Here is a 16,388-nt window from a genome sequence, read left to right as displayed (position 1 = left end):
CACAAAGAAGGGAATCAATGTGTGAATTATCTTGCAAACTTGGGGCAATCAATGGCTTCGGGAACCTCCCTCTTGACTGACACTTGTGACCGCATGAAAAATTTTTTCTAACCAGATGTGCATGGCGTTGCTAATCGAATCAATTAGGGCCTCTTCATGGGAGGCTGTTAGATATACCAATTACCAAAAAAAAATATGCTATATAACCTCTGTAGTGCTCTGTGACCTCCCATTTGAGAGAGCAATAATCGCTTGATCACAAGGTCTTTAATAGTTACAAGTTTCAATTTCAAATTTTCTTGACATTCAACAAATATTATTTTCTTCCCTAGTTGTTGTCGTGAAATACAATTATCTAAAACCTCAGGTACAAAAATTGCAATTTGAGATTTTGAGGGTTCAACTCGTACCTACCATGGCGGAATGAATCCTCCCTTTAACGTTCTATTTTTTTCAAATAAATCGCTCTTGCCCAATACAAACCATGCCACCATCCCAGATTTGACCTATCTACTGGCTTTTTAACAGAGAAAGCCTTTCTCTCTCACTATAATCACTCTTCTGAAAGCTGCAATCATGGCTTCTGTTGCTTTAACTTCTCTCATCTCAACAATTCAGCTTCAGTTTCTGCAACCTCCCCCAAGGGTGTCTCTTCATGATGATCGAGCGCCCATCAAATCTTTCTTTGAAACCCTTTCGTCTTTGCGAGAATTTCTGGAGACATTCGATTTACGCGGTGCTGCAATCGAAGATTTGGAGATCAAAATCAGAGACTTCGCACTGAAATCTGAAGACGACATCGAAATGCAGCTCAGCGACTTTCTTCTCTCCAGAGACACCGAGCATAGAGAAGAAGCTTCCCAGAAACTCTGTCAAACCTTGCGAGAAGCAGCAGAAAACGCAGCAGAGTTGTTGGAGATTAGCAATATAGAAAAAGATGGAGAAACAGAGAGAAAGATGAGTTATGATGCTTTAACTTCTCTCATGGCGACAATTCAGCTTAGGTTTCTGCAATCCTTCACAAGGGTGTCTTGTGTTCAAGCGCCACCGAAATCTCTCAAAGAAAACCTTTGTTCTTTGCGAGAATTTCTGGAGATATCCAATTCTCACGGCGCTGGAATCAAAGATTTGGAAACCAGAATCAGAGAATTTGCACTCAAAGCAAAAGATAACATCAAAACACTCTTAGGGAAAATTCGTTTTGCCAAAGACACACAGCGCCGAGAAAAAGCTTCCCGGAAACTCCACCAAACCTTGCGACAAGTAGCAGAAAATGCAGCAGAGTTGCTGAACATTATCAACAGCACAACCAACAATGTTAAGGGAGATGGATCCTTGAGGTGCTCTCCAAAGTTTGAGGACAGAATGGTGGGTCGTCAAAATGATGTTAGAACAATAAAGAATCAACTCTTCAGTGGCTTTGGTGGTCTAAAAGTGATCCCAATTATTGGGATGTTGGGCATAGGAAAGACAACTTTAGCTCGAAGAATCTTTGAAGATCAACTGGTTGCATCACATTTCCAGGTGAAATGCTGGATTACTATACCTCAAAAGTACAACGACAGCCAAATGCTACGCGACATTCTTCTGTCAATTATACCAGCAAAGCCACATGAAATTGGAAAGGGAATCTCTCCTGGTGAACTAGCAGAGCTGGTACGCGAATGCTTGATACACAGGAGGTATCTAATTGTTTTGGATGACATATGGAGCACTCAGCATTGGGAAGACATCAAACGATGTTTTCCTAGTTCTGAGAATGGAAGTCGAGTATTGCTGACCACTCGGTTCTATGAGGTGGCTGATTATGCTTGCTCAATCAAAGGTAATCATCATGTTATGAGTTTACTTGATTCAAATGAAAGTTGGGATCTATTCTGCAATATCTTTCCTCTTGAAAAGTATAGTGCACCAAGGTTTGAAAACTTTAGGAGTCACTTATTCCATGTTGTGGAGAAATGCGATGGACTACCACAAACAATTGTTGTAGTTGCAGAGCGTTTATCTGAATGCAACAACAACATACAACATGAATTGAAAAAGATTGAAAAGGAATTAGAGTCATTGGGAATTCTGGGTCATAGTGCACTCACTCTCATTTTCAGTCAACTGCCAGAAGAATTGAAAGTTTGTTTTCTATATCTTGGAGTCTTCCCAAAGCGTAGTGAAATCCAAGTTAAAACACTTCTTAGGTTATGGATTGCTGAGGGATTTGTGAAGCCATCAAAACACGAGGAGTTAGAAAAGAATGCTTATGGTTATTTAGAAGGTCTTGTTAATAGAAGTCTTGTCTTAATAAGTAGTCGGAGTTTTGATGGAAAAATTAAGACTTGTACGGTGCACAGTGCATTGCATAACATTTGTTCAAGAGAAGCTCAAAAAGAGGGTATTTTATGTGTAGTAAATACTCAAAAACTTCCAAGGTGGTCAGATGTGTTCGCAAGTTCATGTCGTTGGTTAAGTTTATACACACATAGTTTTGATTATTATGTGTTGTTTACTTTAAACAACCCTCGCTCCATTTTCTTCTTTCATGAAAATCCCGAAATTTGTGTACCCTTCAAGTTGTTAAGAGTTTTGGCTTTTGTTCCATCTGCATTCCTCCAAAGAGTGCCAATGCAATTAGGTGACTTAGTTTTTTTGAGATACTTATCTGTAACACAATGGTTTGAAGGTCTCGATGATGTAGTGTCAACTAATTTGAATTTGCAGACACTTGTTGTTTCTGGTAGTGAATTACAACTTGGAGCACCAACTCGGCATTTGCCATCAACAATTTGGGAGTCACCACAGTTAAGGCATCTCGAACTTGGTACTTTGTATACGGTTGATCCTCCCAGTGTGGTTAAAGAGAATTTGCAAACGTTATCTTGGGTTGGTCCAATTCATTGCAGAAAGGAAGTGTATTTGAAGTTTCCAAATATAAAGAAACTGAAAATGTTTTGCAAAGAAGACTTAGAGCCCAGTCACACTTGTGGGTCTTGTAGCAATCCTATTATTTTGGGTAATCTTGACTATTTGGTAGAGCTGGAGATGCTAAAAATTTCAGTTCCTGTTGGCTCTTCTATAACTCTTCCAGAACAGTCTGTGTTTCCTTTACAATTGAAGAAGTTGACGTTGAGTGGAATTAATCTTTCTGAGAGGGATTTAACGGTGATTGGCACGCTGCAATGGCTTGAGGTGCTCAAGCTGGAAAATGCCTTCCATGGAAAAGTATGGGAAGTAGTCGAAGGAGGATTCTATAGATTAAGATTCTTGCTCCTTGAAGCTAAAAAACTCGAGCCGTTGAAGGTTTATATTGATTCTTTCCCATGTCTCGAACGTCTAGTCCTAAAATCTTGTTCTTGTTTGGAAGAGATCCCTAGCAGTTTTGGAGAAATTTTCACCCTGCAGTCAATTGAGTTGGACAGGCATAGCCACCCTTCTGTTATTGCTTCTGCCAAGGATATTCAAGCAAACCTACTGGAATATTATGGAAAAGGAAATTTTGAGGTCAGAAACCATGGCTAATTCATTCTTAATTTCTTTTGTTTCTTTACTTTCACTAATTTTTACTGCTCTCTCATTTTGTTTTCTCTATTTTGCATGACTTTTTGCATAGATCAAAATCCATGGGTATGAATATGATGAATCACAGCATACACAGATAGTAGAGTCTGTAGAAGACAACTTAGCAAGCTCACACTCTTGGCATCTGCCATAAACTTCAAAAGATTGACACAGATTGCAGTTAATTGCATTGGAGCCGTGTTGCCCTTCCCGTGTGTAATACTTTTTAGTTAAAATATACAGAGTAATATTTTTTTATGAGTTCATAAAAAAGTATTATGCTTTGACTAAAAAATATTTCACGTCTCATGAGACGGTCTCACACAAGACTACTTTGATTTGAGAAGAGCAACATGAAATGGGAAATGATAGTTGTGAGGTTAGAGCTACTGCTTGATTCATTCTTAATTTTTTTAAAATTTCTTTTCTGTTTGATGTTGACTTTGTTTCCAAAACCTGTTATAGTATTTAGTTTCCCAATCTCATTTCATTTTGTCCATTTTTTGCATTAATTTTTTCATAGATCAAACTTAAAGAATAGCCATGTAAATAGAACATGATTTTCGTTTCTAGTAAAGTTAGAAAAGATGTGCGATCTACTACAAATTCTAAATTTGTAAAGATTACACACATTGAACAACTAGACTGTACAAAAATAAATATATACAGAGGTGCCCGCACGAGTTTAGCAGACTGATTTGGTAGACAATATTTGAAAAAAAAAAAAAAGATAGTATGGAGATATGTTCACCAGTATTTGACTTTGTTTGAGCCATTGAGTCAAATGCTCTGTCTGCTGAGTCATTGAATCACTGTGATTTATATCATGTCAAATGCTAGATTAGGTTGGGGTATGGGGGTCCTTGAGTTAAGAATTCAACTTTTGGGTGAATAAATAAATTCAGAGGCTGTCATCAGCATTAATGTATGTTGTCTTTAAAAATTAGAAGTAATCTGTAATATAATGAGTATTCTATGATCTGACTTAACACGGAGGACTCCTTCACAGTTGACTTGATCGGAAATAAAGCCACTGCCATTGCTGCGAGCTGTGCTGCAAAGCTTTCAATCTCTCATAGCTAATCATCACTCATTACTCATTACAGAGAGACTTATTGATAACAGTGAGAGATGGCTTCCGTCGTATTAGCTTCTCTCAAGGCAACAATGGAGTTCGAGATTCAGCAGCCCAGCCCCCGGGTGCTCCCCGATGACCTAAAACAGATGAGATCTCTCATTCAACATCTCTCTACCTTGCAAGCCTTCATGAAGAAATTCCACATCAAAGCCTTCGAGGATGCCGAAATCAAAAGCGTGGAGAACCAAATCAAAGACGTTTCTCTTAAAGCAGAAGACGAGATTGATATTCAACTCAGAAACATTCTCCTGGCGGAAAACGCAAAGCGGAAAGAAGACGCTCGCAGAGAGATCCATGGGAGCCTGGAAGAAATCAGAAAAAACATAGACGAATTGTTGGAGACCGTGAAGCAGCACGATGGCTCGTTAGGTGATTCCTCGCAATTTCCTCCCGATGAGGACACCGTCCCTCTCACGCCGCGCAAGGAAGAAATGGTGGGAAACCGCGAGGAGTTGAAGCAGATACTTGATCAACTCAAATGCAAGAATGAAGAACGACAAATTATCTCAATTTCTGGAATGGGAGGCATCGGTAATGCATTTTCCTTAAACTCTAATTTTATTACTTTCCATCTTATTTTATAATTTTATTTTTCATTATATATAAATTTATATATTTAGAAACTATGTTAAATAAAAAAAATTAAATTTAAAATTTATAAAAAAAAACTGAAGAAAATAGGTAAATAAAAAAAAGTTAATTTGACTAATAAAAAAGATAAAATATTATTTTTAGTCCCTTGACTATAATACATGTATCAATTTTAGTTTTTGACTATTAAAATTTTTAAATTAGATGCATTACTATTCAATTTGTATTACATTTGGTTCCTGACTATTAATATTTTCAAATTAGATGCATCACTATTCAAATTTTATCACATTTAATCCTGCCATTAAATTTTCCGGTCAAATTTTCGGCCAAGTCACCGGTGACCGATTAATTTATTTAATTTTTAATTTTAAAAATTATTTGACCGTTATCCATAATAAATATGATAATTAAGTAAAATAGAGTAAATGAAATATTGAGTTATAACACAATACAATTTTTAACGGTATTGGTGGGAGTTTTTACCTTATTAGAAGTATCTTTTAATAGCAAAAATGATATATTATTATTATTATTATTATTATTATTATTATTATTATTATTATTATTATTTTAGTTAACGTTGTCATTATGTTAACTAGATACTACTAATAATATGTTAAGACTGTAAAGAAATATTCCGTAATTGACTCAATTTTTAAGTTATTACTTATTATTAGTATAGTTATTTTCAATTTGAGTTTTTCTCGAAGTGGTATTTTTAGTCGAACCATTAACCAAAATTGTACGATCATTATCTTAAGTTTTTTTTTTTCAACAACCAAAATTAGTTAAAGTATCTATGTAGTCCCTGTACTATAGTGTTTTGTTCAGTTTAGTTCTTCAATCTTAATTTTGTTTAATTTAGTCTCTATACTTTAAAAAGTGAAACAATTAAGGACAATAGCTGATGTGTCGCTGATATAAACAAATATTTGCTCACATAAATATTACATTAATATGTCTTATTTCATTAATATGTCCAAAATAAGACATATTAGTGTAATATTTATTTAAAGAAGTATTTATTTATGTCAGCGCCATATCGATATTGTCCTTTTTTGAATGTTAATGGCCCTATTACATTGTAGTATCTGTTCATATCGATATTGTCCTTAATTGTTTCACTTTTTGAAATACAAGGACTAAATTGAACAAAACACTATAGTATAGGGACCTCATAGGTACTTTGACCACCAAATTATACTTTCCTAAGCCCGAAAGAGGTGTATGAGTAGGTGGAGTATAATTATTGTACTAGAGATCAATTCATACCAATACTCCCTCGGTCAAACCCGTGGCGCAAGATCTTGTATGATTAGGGTTTACAAAATAGTTTTGCCCAAATTAGTGGGCAATTACTTTTGCTTAATATACATATATTAATTAGTGGTGAAAATGACAATTTTCTCTTCTAAATTATAGTGGAATAGTTGATTTTGCCTCCTAAGGTCCGGTTAAAAACATGAAAATGACCCGTCATTTTTTAGATTTTTTTTAGTGTTTGGGTACTTAAGGAAAACATTCATTCTAGTCAATGAAATCAGAACCAATTTGGCAGAAAATATCTTCCTAGTTTTTTAGTCATAAGACATTTTTCGAATTCTTTATTTTCCATCTCTCTTCCCTCTCCTCATTTTTAAGTTAGTTTCTAGATTATTATTATTACTACCACCACAACCACCACAGTCACCACTACCACCCAAGGTTGCAAAAATCCCGCCTAGGCACCTAGTAATCGGCGCCTAGGCGCTAGGCGCCCCTAGGCCGTGGCGATTTCGCCCCTAGGCTCCCGCCTAGGAGACCGGCCGCCTAGGCGCCTAACTCGGCCGATTATGCCGAGTTAACTCGTCAATTTCTGTCGAGTTAGCCGAGTTAACCCGGCCGACTCGACCTTGCTAATTTTTTTCATATATATATATATATATATATATATATATATATATATATATATATATATAATATGACATATATGCACCTACACACGTGCACTGTTTTTCATTTTTTTAGTTAGCCGCCTAGGCCGTCTAGGCGCTAGGCGCTACTCTATCGCCCGACTAGCGCCTATTGCAACCATGCTACCACCACACAACCATCACCGCCAATACCAACACCAACACCACCATTACTACCACACCACCATCACCACAACCACCAATACCATACTACTACCACCACCACTACTACCACACCACACCACCACCATCACCACATAATAATAATAATACGGAGTAATAATAATAATAATAATAATAATAATAATAATAATAATAATAATAATAATAATATGTTGATTTTCAAGAAAATAAATAAAAAAATGCAATTTCTTAACTTTCAGCCAAACAGAAAGAGCTTTCTGACATTCAGCAAAACACTAGAAAGTAAAAATGGAATGCAATTTATGCCCTTCATAATATGTCAATTATCTATGTCACGCCTGAATTATTAGTGGTGTAAATGTTGCTCCTCAATTTTTAAAATGATACATATATTGCCCCTCCCGTACCGTACGAGAGGGGCAATATATGTATCTTTTTGAAAATTGAGGAGCAACATTTACACTATGGAGGGGTAATATATGTACTGTTTTGAAAATTGAGCGGCAACATTTACACCATTAATAATTCAGGAGTGACATTGATAATTGACATATTATGGAGGGGCATAAATTACAATTTTTTCGAAGTAAAAATATTTTTCGAAAAATAAGTAATTTTCTGAAAATAATTTTCTTATAAACATTTTTCAGGTTTCCAAACGGACCCTTAATTATAGGGGCGGCCTCTACTATTTCCCCTTTAGTTATCCTTGAAGTGACTATTTTAGTATTTTTATCCAAACTCATTAACTATTCATTGCAGACATTATTTTAAAAAATAAGTTTTTTTGTTTTTTTGTTTTTATTTTAAAGAATATCAACTGATCTCCCAATTGTAACTTAAAAGTGCAAAATGGACAAGATAGTTTCTACCGATTCTCCTATTTCAATCTTAATTGCATGTCTAAAAACTAGAATTAAGGGAAATTGTTCTTTTTATTTCATGCGTTTGGATTAAATGAACCATAGCATTGGAAAGCTATGGTTAATATTCCTAAAAGGTCCTTCAAATTTTAGGGTTTTGGATGCCAATTGTAACTACCTAACCGGTTTAGATAAAAATAAACACTTCAAAATAACTAAGGAAGAAAAAGTAGATGTGCCTATAATTGAGGGAAGAAATAAGCTATACAACTATTACTCATAAGAAAAAAGTGTCATTTTCCCTCTTATTTTTGTTATAAATGAATCAAGCATGTAGTTTATAGTTTGTTCATGAGCAAGAATATAGATATTGTGAGTTCTACTCCAACTTCTTTCTTTCTTGAATGAATTACATTTGAGGATACCTTATATAATATTTCAACAGGCAAGACGACTTTAGCAAGAACAATCTATGATGATCCAGTTACAAATCATTTTGATGTTCGCGCTTGGACTACGATGTCACAACAATATGAGGGGAAACAAACTCTCATTGCCCTTCTTCGATGCATTACGACCTTGACCCCCGAAGAAATTAAGACCTCAACCAAGGAAGATTTAAAAGATCGATTACAAAAGCTGTTGAAGGGAAGAAGGTATCTAATTGTTGTGGATGATGTATGGAGTCATGAAGCTTGGGATGATATCAAACTTTGTTTTCCGACTGATACTAAGGGGAGCATCTTATTATTGACTACTCGAGACAAAAAGGTGGCTCGGGATACTCATTCAGGTAAGACACCTTATGGCTTGAAACTTTTAAATAAAGAGGATAGTTGGTTTCTATTTTCTAGAAACCTTGATTTTGAAACACGCTTTCCAAAATCACTGGGTTATGAGGGCGTTGGTAAGGAAATCGCTAAACAATGCAAAGGATTACCCCTTTCCATAGTTGTAGTTGCGGGGATTCTGATCAGTAAAGTATCATTGGGTGAATGGGAGAATATTCAAAAAGAATTAGCATTGATATTAACAGTTGATGAACAATGTACAAAAATTCCAGCTTTGAGTTACAAACACTTGCCTTCACATTTGAAACCTTGTTTTCTACATTTGGGAGTCTTTCCAGAAGACAGTGAGATGCCTGTCAAAAAGCTTGTTAGGTTGTGGATTGCCGAGGGGTTTGTGAAAGTAGTCAATGGCAAGGCATTGAAAGACATGAAAAAAGTATTGGATGACATAGAGAAGAAATTAAAATACATGGAGAAGACAGCAGTGGAAGACATGGACAGGACATTGGTAATGGACAAGGCATTGCAAGGTGTGGACAAGTCATTGGAAGACATGGACAACACATTGAAAGATATGGGCAGGGCATTAGAAGACACAGCTCTCGAGTACTTACAAGCTCTTATTAGTAAAAGCTTGGTTCTCATTCGCAATCAGAGCTCTAATGGTGAAGTCAAGACATGCAGAATGCATGATCTATTGCATGACTTTTGTGTGAACAAAGGTGAAGAGGAGAACCTTTTGTATGCTGGTAGCATGAGAAGATTTAGAACAGTGAAGAATTCAAATGATGATGGAAGTACAAGCAATGATGATGGAAGTAAAAGCAATGATGGTGGAAGTAAAATCAATGATGATGATGGAAGTAAAAGCAATGATGGTGGAAGTACAAGCAACGGTGAAAGTGTAAAGCACAAGGGATTTCGTTGGTTAACTTTTTGGCCAAATTATGGAAATGTTTATATTTGCTATAATTTGGACAAATCTCGCTCCCTATCTTTTCTGCATAGAGATGCTATTCCAACACTTATTGGCCAGTGTTTACCGTCTAACTTGTTAAGAGTGTTGGATTTGATTGAATTACCTCCATTATCTAATGAAATTTTCATGAGTTTGAGGGATCTAGTTCTTCTGAGGTACATGGATATAGCCTTGGATGACTGTCTAAGTTCTGAAGAGCTGGTGGATATAGTTTCTAGGACTCAAAATTTGCAAACACTTATTATTTCTCAGAATGGAACGGGCTTCAGTGATATGTGTTTGCCATCTAACCTTTTGGAGTCACCACAGCTAAGGCATGTTGAGGTTAGCTATGCTCTTTCATTGGATCCTCCAAGTGAGGTCAAAGAGGCCTTGCACACATTGTACTGGTTGAGTCTAGACCATTGTACCGAAGAAGTGTTTTCAAGGATTCCAAATGTAAAAAAGTTGGGGATTATTTGTGGATCTAAGCCAAGTCCAGAGGCCATAGAGCCTGCTAACCTTGAGAATCTTGGAAGTTTGGATAAGCTGGAGACATTAATGATTGCATTCCGGAAAGGCTCACCAACAGGCCTTCAGAATCTGGAGTCTTTGCCACTAAACCTCAACATCAAGAAATTGAAACTGAAGAGAACTTGTTTGCCATGGAGTGAAATAAACGTAATTGGCATGTTGCCCAATCTTGAAGTACTGAAACTGAAACAAGTGTCTGATGGTCCAGATTGGGAACCCACAGAGGGAAACTTCCGTAAGCTAAAATTCTTGTACCTTGAAGCTGAAAACCTTGAAAGTTGGGAAGTTGATGGAGGGGATCAGTTTCGTTGCCTTACGCGCCTAGTCCTTAAAAAGTGTACAAAATTGGAAGGTATTCCAACTGGCTTTGAAGATGTAAACACACTGGCGTCAATTGAGTTACTAAATTGCCCCGTCCCTGTTAAGGAATCTGCCCAAAAACTTAATGAGCACCGGGAGGATTATGGAATCGAACCCATCATTATTCGCCATGGTCTGCCTCTTTTCTCTCACAGTATGTCTTTTTTTGAATTATGGATTTTGTTCAATTTATTCTTAACTGCTTTTTTGTCATTTGATTTAATTACAGTGGACCAAATACAAGAAGTTGATGATGTTGAGGATGATGATGATGATTCTTCTGAATAAACGAATTGAATGGTACGTGTGAATTGCAATTAAATTGCCTATGTATGTATTACATGTCCTAATTTTAGCACTGACCTCAGCCTGAGCACATCTATCATCACTATACTTCTATTTTTAACTTTTTACAAAAATAATGGATACTCCGTATAAACAAAAGAGTGATTTTACCTACCAAAAGGTCATGAATACGATTGTTGTCAACACTCTTTAATTTGGAGTTTCGGCTGAGCCCCATTGCACAAGGTCTTCCTAATATAGTTTACCTCTCTTATGTGGTTTGCGGGCTATTGTATAAGATCGTGGTTTATCCAATACATACCCTTGAGTAGTTGCTGATAGTTTCTTTTATCACCCAAAGAAAAAGAGCCATGCTTAGTTATCGAATGCATGACTTTGCAATATAATAACACTTAGAAGCTATTTTTGAAATTGACAACTACATTTTTTTGAATTCGGAAGGCTTGAATTGAGGCTCTCCTTGCATGTGGTCAAGGGTTTGTATTGAAGGGACAACCTCTTAACCAAGTTGGTTAGACAGTTGCTTTGGTCACTACAAGGTTTTAAGAGCAACCTCATTTGTTGAGGTTTTTTGTAGGTTTAAAAAGTAAAGGTATCTTTTTACGCGCCCAGAACCTTGCCTATTTCTCTCACCATATAGGGCCCACAAAAACAAGCCAAAAACCTCCCTTCCCATTTGTGTAAAAACTCCATTATGGTTTTCTAACCTGCAAAAAACTTGCCAAAAACCAAAATGTGGTTGCTCTAAATTCAACTACCCATGAGAACTGTCTATTGACCTTCTTGGTTTGAGTCAGTTAACTATGGACAACCTAATAAGTTGGTTTACCTCATTGTGGCCTTTTACCGGCTAGGGTTACAAGGTAGGCTTCACTTGGAGCACACATTCGGATAGCGTTTGTGGGCTTTCCCGTAAATCTAAGGGATCATATTGAGAGTAAACCCATATTACCGCATGAATCTAATTGAGTTTCTTAATTGTGTATGAGCATTAATTTAAATGTATTTATATTTTGATATGTGCCAGGATGTTTGAAGTGTATTCTTTCCACAGCGTTAGCAGGGATTTGCAGTAGTGTGCCCAATTCATAGGAGTCTGCTTATGGTGATTCATACATTTTGAACTTTGCTTTATAGTTATCATTGAAATACTGAATTCATAAAGCTTTACTTTGTGTTGATTAGAATGATGATTGTGTTGTGTATAATGGTGTAAACTATATATTGAGTTTATTTTATAAGAATGTTTTGTATGAACTTCATAATTTCTCCCTGTTAGAGCAAGTCCTTGTCTTAGCCTTCCATACTTTAATGTTTAAAACCTTTTCAAAGTTCTTCTTTGAATTAAAATATCTTTACTGCATTTAAACCATTATTACTACATTGAGATTTTGGGGATAGCATGTCATGCAATATCCCCATATTTGTAATTTTTGTATAATTTTAGGGTGTGTTTGGTTCGCACATGAGAATCGGAATCGGAATGGATATCAAATACTTGGTAATGGTAATGGGTTTTGGTGAAAGTATTTAACAGGTTTGGTAATAGGGTGGAATGAGAATGGTTATTAATAGTAGTGCTTGAGAATGAATAAGTGAATGAAACTCTTATTTTATTTGGGTATGAGTTTTTCAATTCATGAGGTATTCGAAACCCATAGTAGTGTTCTAAAAGCTATCAACCAAACAATAACAATCACTTTCATACCCATTTCTATAGGCAAAACTCATCAACCAAACACAATGCACAATACTGGCATACGTAAACCATTGACCTAATAGGCTAATATTAAACTGAACTTTTTTTTCCCCCTATTAGTTTAATGGATGTTAGGGACTACATACATTTGTGCGTTTTTAGCAACTAAGTTGTGGAGTTGGAGTATAGTTTGGGTGAAAGAAGTAATTAAGAAAAGTATGAGCTAAAATTCTATTATTAGCTTTGGTTAGCTAAAATTTCTGAAGAACAATGGGTAAATTTAACATAATCATTAATAAAAGAACTGAAAAAGTTAGGACATTTTACCACATGAAAGTGGTCACAAAACCTAAATGCTCGCTCTTTTTTCCTTATTCAATTCCAATATACTATCACTTAACATAATTGCCATCCTTGTTTCAGAAAATGCAGTGCATATATATTGTTTGACAGCCAAATTAAATGGTTTTGATTATGAATGCTACTGCAGATTGAGCAACATATATAGTTTGTACGTTCTATCTGCATATCTCTGGGTGATTGATATTGATTTACAAGGCAAAGTATAATTCCGAAAACTTCTCTAATTCTCCATATTTGGCATCCTAGCTATTATCCTGCAAATTAGCCTCACTCAAAACCATAATAGATTAGATTTGCCATTTCCTTGTTAATTGCAGGCAGGCTGCAATACTGTACTCTGATCTCAGCTTAGCTTGCTTTCCATCTAATGATCAGACTACTGCATATCCCAAAGCTAGCAAGCAATGTGAGCTGTGATGTTGTTTAGGTAATTGGTTTACTTAACAAGGTCAAGAGCTAGCTTGGTGCAGTGCCTGCTGTAAAACCTAGAAACCAGATTAACACAGTAGATTTTTTTAGCTGAGATTTCCATGTAAAAAGGGATGAAAGAAGAAAACCACCTGCCCTATGATGAGTTTATATATATATATATATATATATATATATATATATATATATATATATATATATTTGAGTACTACTGACTATGTTACAATGTAGTATCTGTTCATGATGAGTTTGTATTTGATCAAGTTTTACCCCATGTTTAACTTCCATTTTGTGCGTCAAGTGTGGGGCAAATTATGTTGTGGAACCGTCAACCGTGTCCACCATGTAAGGTGAGCACGGTTCCAAAACTATTCATAATTCATAATTATGAATATATAGTTCAAAAATTATATATTTGGCCGGGTGTGAGCTCCGCTTGTCGGCGGCAGACTTGGCGCGGTGGCGGCACGACGTTCGGCGGCGGCGGGGTTGCGACCGGAAATGTGGAGGGAGGGGGAGAGATTTTTTCAGATTTTGGGGGGCTTTGTGTGTGGGGGGAAAGTGAGGGAGAGGCTACTTTATATAGAGGAAGGGGTGGAAGAAAAGAGGGGGAAAAGGGGTTGACATTTTTGAAATTCAAAAGGGTGTTGGGAAGGGGGGAACTTTGGGAAGAGAAAGGGATGTGACTTTTGAGTGTAGAGTTGCGTTTTGGAAGATGGAGGGGGTATTTATGGGGGGAAGTGGAAGTGTTGTGGTAGGATGGGGATTCTTGAGCTGATAAGGATGAGCACATGTCTGGATTCTAGTCTGGTTGGGAGTCGTATCGCGGTGGAAATTCTACCTGAACGCGAATTGTATTTTTTGAAACGCAATTTGGGGCCCCGTAATTACTAATTTTGTCTTACTCTCTCGCGCTGAAGACTTCTCGCTGCCCCGAGAGTGAGGGACTGATGATGGAATAATCACGGAGCGGGTTTGAAGCGGAACAATACGGAGCGGGTTGGACCCGGTATCAACGGACTACCCGCGACGCGTGGCGAACCACCCCGGGGTCGGCCCAGCATGGGGTCGGCTCGCCGTCGAGCCGACCTCCATGGACTCGGCCGAGCCCATGGCCGGCCCCTTGGCCGAGCTCTGTGCTCGCCCAAGGGCCGGGTCCTCGCGTGGAGTGAGTCTCGCGGCGCGGGCCGCGGCTCCTCCCGTGTACCCCGGGCCCGTAGCGGTCGGGGAGTATAAAAGCACTCCCCAGTGTCCTATTCAAGCATCTTCTACTTTCTTACAACACTTGTCTCATTATTACACGTCCCGAACCTCTGTAATAGCGATATACATCCAATTAATATAATATTTCTACCCCTATTATCGTTTTAATCACATATTTCGTTATATTCATTTACTTATTATATTCGGTCATATATTCGGGTTGTATAATCCGGACCCCCGGGTTCATATAATCCATCATTGGTGCTCTTGTTGAGAGCGGCTGTACAAGCTTAAGCGCTCTCCCTACTATCATTCATCCACATCGATGGCAAGATCAGGGCCGAACATCTGCAATTCGCATGATTCACGCAACACTTGCGACCTCTCCATCTCTAACCACCCTAACGGGACGACTGCAAGTCGGCAGACCATGCCCGTGGGGACGGGAGGAGACCTTAGGGATCGGATCAACGGGAACCAGCACGAGGTGGCGGAGGACCTCCGGGGGCAGCTCAACAACAACCGCCCCCACGGCGAGTCAGCACCGCCCATTGCGCGCCCGATCCCAAACCCACAAGACGAGGCGGCCGCACTCGAACAGGCAGCGACCGCGTTGAACCGCGTCGTGGAAGGGCAACGACGGGGTACCCAGCACCTCCACCCCCGCTGCCTCTGCGGGGACGCGGTAGCCCAAGCACTCATGTGCCCCATGCACCTGAGGCACCGTCAGATGGGGAAGTCAACTCGCCACAACCGTCAGAAAGGAGAGACGACACGGAGACTAGCAGAGGCTGGCGCGAACAGCGAGAGGGGGGGCGAACTCGGCCGACCCGCGCCATATCCGTGCTAGGGCGGTTGGGTCCTCGGGTGCCGGCGCGAGACCGCCTCGCGCCGAGGCCGACTGTGCAGCCCGCGGAATCGTCACTTTCACGGAGGTCCCGAAGCCATGATCCCCGCCCTTGTTGACTCGCTCCGTGGAGGGGCTCTAAAGAGGTGTCCAACCCCCTCCACTCGGCCTCGAGACATCTTAGGAGACCCCAATCCTCCTAAGGTGCGGTATGACCTCACGTTGCCAACCTCAATTCTGTGAAGGGGGAGAGACCCCAGCTAGCCCTACTTTGGTTCATGGCCGACCTCAGCTTGATCAAATCCCTCTTTTTGTCGAGCACGCGTTGAGAGACTCGGCTTGCCCCAGCTGTACATACTCATGATTTCCGAGTTCACATAGAGAGCTCATCCTTCTCCCATCCTTCGAGAAGCCAAGCTCAAGTCTTGTTGAGTTCAGCTCGAGGAACTTGGAGGAGCTTGAGCTCGGCCTCCACGACAACGAAGCCCGAGCTCGACCACCGAGAGAACGATCTCGGCCGCCATGAGATGGAGGAGCCCGAGCTCGTCCACCATGAGAATGGGGAGCCCAAGCTCGGCCACCACAACTACGAGGAGCCGAGCTCGGCCACTGAGAGCACGAGCTCGTCCAACATGAGAATGAGGAGACCGAGCTTGGC

At 38.8% G+C, this 16,388-nt stretch overlaps 2 protein-coding genes across 2 annotated transcripts; both read left to right on the top strand.

The window, feature by feature from the left end:
- The first annotated feature begins 373 nt into the window (after positions 1 to 373).
- LOC109184031 (putative late blight resistance protein homolog R1C-3) lies at positions 374 to 3,922 on the top strand. Its single transcript, XM_019334068.1, has 2 exons — positions 374 to 3,492; positions 3,602 to 3,922. Exons 1-2 carry the CDS (start codon positions 577 to 579, stop codon positions 3,701 to 3,703), a joined length of 3,018 nt encoding a protein of 1,005 aa, XP_019189613.1. The 5' UTR covers positions 374 to 576; the 3' UTR covers positions 3,704 to 3,922.
- A 246-nt stretch (positions 3,923 to 4,168) lies between these two features.
- LOC109184049 (putative late blight resistance protein homolog R1B-16) lies at positions 4,169 to 12,517 on the top strand. The gene is made up of 5 exons (XM_019334089.1): positions 4,169 to 4,220; positions 4,457 to 5,218; positions 8,686 to 11,016; positions 11,113 to 11,183; positions 12,217 to 12,517. Exons 2-4 carry the CDS (start codon positions 4,681 to 4,683, stop codon positions 11,169 to 11,171), a joined length of 2,928 nt encoding a protein of 975 aa, XP_019189634.1. The 5' UTR covers positions 4,169 to 4,220; positions 4,457 to 4,680; the 3' UTR covers positions 11,172 to 11,183; positions 12,217 to 12,517.
- Positions 12,518 to 16,388: the final 3,871 nt, after the last annotated feature.

The sequence above is a fragment of the Ipomoea nil genome, unplaced genomic scaffold (genome assembly GCF_001879475.1).
Source record: "Ipomoea nil cultivar Tokyo-kokei standard unplaced genomic scaffold, Asagao_1.1 scaffold1237, whole genome shotgun sequence".
NCBI lineage: Eukaryota > Viridiplantae > Streptophyta > Magnoliopsida > Solanales > Convolvulaceae > Ipomoea > Ipomoea nil.
This window is presented reverse-complemented; position numbering and strand designations above follow the sequence as displayed.

Bases quoted from the DNA above. Each gene is read 5' to 3' on its own strand.
- LOC109184031 (XM_019334068.1), top strand. From the start codon at position 577: ATGGCTTCTGTTGCTTTAACTTCTCTCATCTCAACAATTCAGCTTCAG. The intron at 3,493-3,601 runs GTCAGAAACCAT...CTTTTTGCATAG, and splicing joins ATGGAAAAGGAAATTTTGAG to ATCAAAATCCATGGGTATGA.
- LOC109184049 (XM_019334089.1), top strand. From the start codon at position 4,681: ATGGCTTCCGTCGTATTAGCTTCTCTCAAGGCAACAATGGAGTTCGAG. The intron at 5,219-8,685 runs GTAATGCATTTT...ATATTTCAACAG, and splicing joins TTCTGGAATGGGAGGCATCG to GCAAGACGACTTTAGCAAGA. The intron at 11,017-11,112 runs GTCTGCCTCTTT...ATTTAATTACAG, and splicing joins ACCCATCATTATTCGCCATG to TGGACCAAATACAAGAAGTT.